The sequence below is a fragment of the Saimiri boliviensis genome, chromosome 20 (genome assembly GCF_048565385.1).
Source record: "Saimiri boliviensis isolate mSaiBol1 chromosome 20, mSaiBol1.pri, whole genome shotgun sequence".
NCBI classification, from domain to species: Eukaryota; Metazoa; Chordata; class Mammalia; order Primates; family Cebidae; genus Saimiri; species Saimiri boliviensis.
This window is the reverse complement of record NC_133468.1, coordinates 32,142,501-32,149,877: the sequence shown is the minus strand read 5'-3', so window position 1 is coordinate 32,149,877 and position 7,377 is coordinate 32,142,501. Positions and strand designations below refer to the sequence as shown.

General features: G+C 54.9%; 1 protein-coding gene across 1 annotated transcript in view; it reads left to right on the top strand.

Annotated features, from left to right (window-relative positions):
• The first annotated feature begins 4,390 nt into the window (after window positions 1–4,390).
• Window positions 4,391–7,377, top strand: part of MOGAT3 (monoacylglycerol O-acyltransferase 3) — a 5,445-nt gene continuing 2,458 nt past the window's right edge. Inside the window, exons 1-5 of the mRNA XM_003934152.4 lie at window positions 4,391–4,678; window positions 5,230–5,337; window positions 5,440–5,510; window positions 6,877–7,081; window positions 7,328–7,377. The exon at window positions 7,328–7,377 is cut by the window's right edge and continues 125 nt beyond it. Coding sequence (XP_003934201.1) covers window positions 4,570–4,678; window positions 5,230–5,337; window positions 5,440–5,510; window positions 6,877–7,081; window positions 7,328–7,377 — 543 coding nt within the window. The 5' untranslated portion in view covers window positions 4,391–4,569. The remainder of the gene's footprint in view (window positions 4,679–5,229; window positions 5,338–5,439; window positions 5,511–6,876; window positions 7,082–7,327) is intronic.

Genomic DNA, 7,377 nt, shown 5'->3' with positions numbered 1-7,377 from the left:
TCATCAATCTGAAGAGGACCTGGGAGAAGTTCCTGCTGGCAGCTAATGCCATTGTTTTCATTGAAAACCCTGCTGACGTCAGTGTGATATCCTCCAGGAGTACTGGCCAGAGGGCCGTGCTGAAGTTTGCTGCTGCCACTGGAGCCACTCCCATTGCTGGCCACTCGGAACCTTCACTAACCAGATCCAGGCAGCCTTCCAGGAGCCATGGCTTCTTGTGATTACTGACTGAGCCCAGGGCTGACCACCAGCCTCTCACAGAGGCATCTTATGTGAACCTACCTACCACTGCTCTGTGTAACACAGATTCTCCTCTGTGCTAGTGGACATTGCCAGCCCATATGACATCAGTGGGTTCAATGTGGTGGATCCTGGCTTGGGGATTTCAGCGCGTGTGTGGCACCATTTCCCGTGAACACCTGTGGGAGGTCGTGCCTGATCTCTACTTCGTCTTTTTTTTTTTTTTTTTTTTTTTTTTTTTTCAGAGATGGCATTTCACCATGTTGGCCAAGCTGATCTTGAACTCCTGACCTCAGGTGATCTGCCCACTTCAGCCTCCGAAAGTGCTGGGATTATAGGTGTGAGCCACCTCGCCCAGCCCTCTTCTTTTTTTTTTTTTTGAGATGGAGTTTTGCTCTTGTCACCCAGTCTGGAGTGCAATGGAATGATCTCGGCTCACCACAATCTCCTTCTTCTGGGTTCAAGTGATTCTCCTGCCTCAACCTCCCAAGTAGCTGGGATTACAGGCATGCACCACCACGCCCGCCTAATTTTTGTATTTTTAGTAGAGACGGGGTTTCATCATGTTGACCAGGCTAGTCTCGAATTCCTGACCTCAGGTGATCCACCCACTTCGGTATCCCAAAGTGCTGGGATTACAGGCGTGAGCCACCACACCCAGCCTTGATCTCTACTTCTACAGAGATCCTGAAGAGATTGAAAAAGAAGAGCAGGCTGCATCTGAAAAGTCTGTGAGCAAGGAGGAATTTCAGGGTGAATGGACTGCTCCGGCTCCTGAGTTCTCTGCTACTTAGCCTGAGATTGCAGACTGGTCTGAAGGCGTGCAGGTGGCCTCTGTGCCGATCCAGCAGTTCCCTACAGGGAAGACTGGTCTGCAGCTCCCACTGCTCAGGCCACTGAATGGGTAGGAGCAACCACTGAATGGTCTTAAGCTGTCCTTGCACAGGCTCGTAAGCAACATGGAAATAAGGCCGACGGAAAATAAACATCAGTTTTGAAAATAAATAAATAAAATAAATTAACTGGGGATGGTGGTGCACGCCTGTAGTCCCAGCTACTCAGGAGGCTCAGGTGGGAGCATCATTTGAGCCCGGGAGTTGGAGGGTCCTGATTGCTATGATTGAGCCACTGCAGTCCAACCTGGGTGACAGAGTGAGACTTTAACTCCTTATATATATATAGATAGATACACACACACACACACACCCCCCACCCACCCACCCACCCAGACACACACACACACACATCAAACACTCATCCATCCTAAGACATTTCTTGCCTCTAACATCTCACCATCCACAGCTAGAATCCCCTTTTTAATTTTTTTCATTTTTAAAATATCTTTTCTTCCTTTTTCAGAGCTGAGCATCAAAGATCATTTTTTATCTTTATTTTTATTTATTTTTGAGATGGAGTCTCACTCTGTCACCCAGGCTGGAGTGCAGTGGCGTGATCTTGGCTCACTGCAACCTCTACCTCCCAGGTTCAAGTGATTCTCCCACCTCAGCTGAGACTATGGGCACCTGCTACCATGCCCAGCTAATTTTTGTATTTTAATAGAGACAGGGTTTCACCACATTAGTCAGGCTGGTCTCGAACTCTTGATTCACCTGCCTTGGCTTCCCAAAGTGCTGAGATTACCAGCGTAAGCCACCACACCAGGCCTTATTTTTATTTTTTGAGATGAGGTCTCACTATGTTGACCAGGCTGGTCTCGAACTTCTGTCCTCAAGCAATCCTCCCATCTCGGCCTCCCAAAGTGCTGGAATTATAGGTGTGAGTCACTGTGCTTAGCCGTAAATCCCATTTTCCTGTCCAGTCTTCAGGGAAAACCTCCTTTAAGGAGCCTGCCTTCCTGATAGGTGGGGCCGATCACCTGATTGGTTGGTTACATTTCCATGGGATTGAGCATCTTTCTGGCCAGAATTTAAAATCCATCTCACCCTGGACCCCACCACCCTTGTCCCATGTCCTGTGAATGGTGGCGAGCTGAGTAGGGACAGGAGAAAACACCTCTTGGCGAGTGCTCTCCCACAGAGGCCTACGATGCTCCTGCAGGTCCTGGGCCTCAGGGACCAGCCCCCGTGACTCGCAGGTTTTCAGGCTGTTTTGATTCATGGGGGAGCCTGCCCTTCGTAGGACACCCCATTCAGACCACCTGTCTCCATCCCAGAGGGTCCTGGTTGTTTTGTTTTTTTGGTTGTTGCTTTGTTTTTTGGGTTTTGTTTTGTTTTGTTGAGACAGGATCTCCCTCTGTTTGCCCAGGCTGGAGTGCAGTGGTACAATCACGGCTCACTGCAGCCTCAACCTCCTGGGCTCAAGCAGTCCTCCTGCCTCAGCCTCCCAAATGGCTGAGACTACAGGTATGTGCCACTACACTCAGCTATGATTTATTTATTTATGTATTTATTTATTTATTGGTAGAGATGGGGTCTTGCTATGTTGCCCTGGCTGGTTGAATTCCTGGCCTCAAGTTATCCTTGGCTTCCCAAAGTGTACAGGAATTATGGGCCTGAGCTGCCGGGCAGGGGAAGAGGAGAGCGGTGCTCCCCGCGGAGCCCAGGGCCAGGAGTCAGCTGCCCCCTGCCCCCTCAGGGCCTCCCTGATGCCTGTCTTCTCCAGGGGGACCGAGCTCAGCAGTTCTCGAACCCGCCCCGCCGGGCTGGTGGGTGCGGAGGGCGCAGGAGACGCTGCAGCCGCTGCTAATCTCGGCCCTGTCGCTGTTCACCGCCGCCTGGGCCTCCCGCGGCCCTTCCGCGTGCCCACCCGCACCGTGGGTGAGCCCCAGCCTCCGCCCTGCGACCTCGGCCCGGTGCCCCCTCCCCGGAGCTCGGGGTGAGCTCCTTCCCGGTCCCGGGTTGAGGCCTCGCCACCCAGGCTGGCCTTTGGCCACTGCGCCAGCCCTGAACTCTGTCCCAGACGATCCCCGAGAGCAGAAGGGAGGGAAGCGGGGTGGCGGGTGGAGGATTCCGGATTCCAGCCCCGGTCGCCTCCCTTCCCGCCCGCAGTGAGGGCGGCGATTCCCGTCCAGCGGAGCTCCGGGCCCAGCCCGGCCAGCGCGCTACGCGGAGCGACTCACGCAGCTCTTCCAGGAGCTCAAGGCGCGCGGCGGTGTTTCCGCGCACAGGCACCCAGTTCTCACCTAGGCGCGCCCCACAGCCTGGACTCTTCTGGGTGACTGCGGGTGGGGGGTGGGCGCAGTGGCTCATGCCTGTAATCCCAGCACTCTGGGAGGCCGAGGCGGGTGGATTACTTCAGGTCAGGAGTTTGAGACCAGCCTGGCCAACATGGTGAAAACCTGTCTCCGTTAAAAATCAAAACAAACAAAAAATTAGCCGGACATTGGGGTGCGCCTGTAATCCCAGCTACTTAGGAGGGTAGGGCAGAGAAATGTTGGAACCCGGGAGGTGGAGTTTGCAGTGAGCTGAGATCGCACCACTGCACTCCAGCCTGTGGGACAGAGGTGAGATTTCAAAAGAGAGAGAAAGAAAGAGGGCTGGGTGTGGTGGCTCACACCTGTAATCCCAGCACTTTGGGAGCCCAAGGCGGGTGGATCACAAGGTCAAGACCAGCCTGGCCAACACAGTGAAACCCTGTCTCTACTAAAAATACAAAAATTAGCTGGACATGGTGGTGGGCTCCTGTAATCCCAGCTGCTTGGGAGGCTGAGGCAGAGAAATGCTTGAACTTGGGAGATGGAGGCTGCAGTGAGCCAAGATCAGGCCACTGCACTTCAGCCTGGGAGACAGAGCAAGACTCCGTCTCAAAAATAAATAAATCAGGGGAACAGACCTGCAGTCTGCGTGTGTGTGTGTGTGTTTGTGCATGACAGGGGGAGGTCCAGGCAGGGGTGGTGAGCCTGACGTTCCTGGAGATGCAAACTGCTCAGGGCCCTGCTCCCCCACTAGAGGTCAAATAGTCTCAGCAGGGCTCCTGGTCCTCTGCCAGCGACCAGGACCCAGTGGGTGGGCTAGCCAGATCACTCTGGTCCACCCAACATCAATGCCTCGAGGCACTGGGTGTCGCCTCTCCTTTGCACGCCCCTTGCCCCTCCCAGCCCCACCCAGCAGACAGCCCAGGCTGGTGACTAACTTACAAAGTTCAAAGGTCAGGCTGAGAAAAAGCTTGGAGACATCTGGGGCTCCCTGACCCAAAGATCTCTCCACTCACACACCTGGGGACACGGGCTATTCCGGGAGGTGATTTGCGACTCAGCTAGGCCCCCAAGGCTGGGCTCCTGCAGGGAGAAAGTCTGCCCAGGTCCACACCCGAGCCTTCATCGTTTGTCCTCCGGGTTCGGGCTCCTGCTGGAAGAGGGGAGCCTCTGCGATGGGAGTATCCACAGCCCCGCCGCCCCCCACCGCCTCCAAAACTCCGCAGAAGCAGCATCTAGAAGCAGTGGGCGCTTACCAATATGTGCTTACTTTCCTCTTCATGGGTGAGAGCGAGGGAGGCAAGGGTGCTTGGGGTCTGCCAGGGGAGCAGGGCTTGGAGGGAGTGGCTGGGCTCCTAGCTTGCATGCCTGAGGATAGTGACCAGGTGACAGGAGAGGGCCGGACGAGATGGCTGGATGTCCTGCAGGGGAGGGAAGGAAGGGAGCACCTGGAGGGAATGACTGGAGGGAATGTCGGCGTTTCAGAAGTGAACCTGTGGCAGGAGGCAGTGGCCCATGCCTGTATCCCGGCCCTTTGGGAAGCCAAGGCAGGTGGATCACCTGAGGTCAGGAGTTCGAGACCAGCCCGGCCAACATGGTGAAACCCCATCTCTACTAAAACCAAAAAAATTAGCCGGGCACGGTGGCAGGTGCCTGTAATTCCAGCTAATGGGGAGGCTAAGGCAGGAGAATCACTTGAACCCGAGGGGCGGAGGTTGGAGTGAGCTGAGATTGCGCCACTGCACTCCAGCCTGGGTGACAGAACAGGACTCTGTCTCAAAAAAAAAAAAAAAAAAAAAAAAGAAGTGAACTCTTCTTTCTCACCCTTCACCCAGGCCCCTTCTCCTCCCTTCTTGTCTTCATCCTCCTCTTCACGTCACTCTGGTCCTTCGCCGTTTTATACTTGGTGTGGCTCTACGTGGACTGGGACACACCCAACCAAGGTGAGCTTCGGACGGGGCCCAGGTAGGGAGAGAGGCTGAGGACTTGAGGGGTGAGGGGAGGTGGCCCCGGGGGTCCTTCCACCAGGATCTCATTGTCTGCAGGTGGAAGGCGTTCTGAGTGGATGAGGAACCAGGCAATTTGGAGACAACTAAGAGACTATTATCCTGTTAAGGTGATGGGTCACCCTGCAGAGACATTGCTTCCTCCCTCTCCCCATCTCCCACTCCTAGGAGCGCTTCCTTGTGCTGGGGCCTGAGCTCCCTGCTGGCTAATCTCAGGCGGGGGACAGGGAGTGGGTGGTGGGGCTTTTTGTTCGTTTGTTTGTTTTGTTTTGAGGCTGCGTCTCCCTTTGCTGCCCAGGCTGGAGTGTGGTGGTGCAATTTGCTCATTGCCACCTCCACCTCCTGAGTTCAAGCTATTCTCTTGCTTCAGCCTCCCCAGTAGCTGGGATTATAGGTCCCCTCGAGCATTCCCTGCTAATTTTTGTAGTTTTAGTAGAGACAGGGGTTCAACATGTTGGCCAGGCTGGTTTCAAATTCCTGGCCTCAAATGATCTGCCCACCTTGGCCTCCCAAAGTGCCAGGATTACAGCCATGAGCCACTGAGCCCAGCCTGGGAGTGGAAGGTGTTTAAGGGTGGGCCCTGGGGGCCAGGCATGGTGGCTCACGCCTGTAATCCCAGCACTTTGGGAGGCCAAGGTGGGTGGATCATGAGGTCAGGAGTTCAAGACCAAGAGGCCGGGCTCGGTGGCTCAAGCCTGTAATCCCAGCACTTTGGGAGGCCGAGGCGGGTGGATCATGAGGTCGAGAGATCGAGACCATCTTGGTCAACATAGTGAAACCCCGTCTCTACTAAAAATACAAAAAACTAGCTGGGCGTGGTGGCGCGTGCCTGTAATCCCAGCTACTTAGGAGGCTGAGGCAGGAGAATTGCCTGAACCCAGGAGGCGGAGGTTGCGGTGAGCCGAGATCGCGCCATTGCACTCCAGCCTGGGTAACGAGAGCGAAACTCCGTCTCAAAAAAAAAAAAAAAAAAAAAAAAAAGGAGTTCAAGACCAGCCTGGCCAAGATGGTGAAACCCCGTCTCTACTAAAAATTACAAAAAAAATTAGCCAGGCGCCATGGCAGGAACCTATAATCACAGCTGCTAGTGAGGCTGAGGCAGGAGAATCACTTGAACCCAAGAGACAGAGGTTGCAGTGAGCTGAAATGGCACCATTACACTCCAGCCTGGGCAACAGAGTGAGACTCTGTCTCAAAAAGAAAAAAAAAGAGTGGGCACTTGATGGGGCACTTTGGGAGGCTGAGGTGGGAGGATTGCTTGAGCCCAGGAGTTGGAGGCTGCAGTGAGCTATGATTGTGCCACTGCACTCCAGCCTGAGCAACAGAGTGAGACCCTGTTTCTTAAAAAAGAAAAGAGTGAGCCCTTGACCCTATCCTAAGGACCTTGAACTCAGAAGTCTGTGGGGGTGGAGGGCCCCTCTTTTCAGCCAGTGCCTTGCCTGCCATCCTCCCTTCATTCTGCCCAATACCCCAAAGCTGGTGAAAACGGCAGAGCTGCCCCCGGACCGGAACTACGTGCTGGGCGCCCACCCGCATGGGGTCATGTGCACAGGATTCCTCTGTAATTTCTCCACCGAGAGCAATGGCTTCTCCCAGCTCTTCCCAGGGCTCCGGCCCTGGTTAGCCGTGCTGGCTGGCCTCTTCTACCTCCCGGTCTACCGCGACTACATCATGTCCTTTGGTGAGCCGAATGGGAGGAGGTGACTCCTGGCCAGATGTTCCCCAGCCCCTCGGGGACCACCCCCCCTACAATAAGTCCCCAGAACAGGGGCCAGCCTGAGCACTGGTCAGACTTGCAGTGAGCATTTGGCTGTAACTTCCCTACCTTGGAGATGCGGGTAGGGGGTTTTGGAACTGAAGTCTGGGTGACGGGCTGGGGTGCCGTGGACGCAGATGGTGACTATTTTCCACCTCCTCCTGCCCACAGGACTCCGTCCTGTGAGTCGCCAGAGCCTGGACTTCATCCTATCCCAGCCG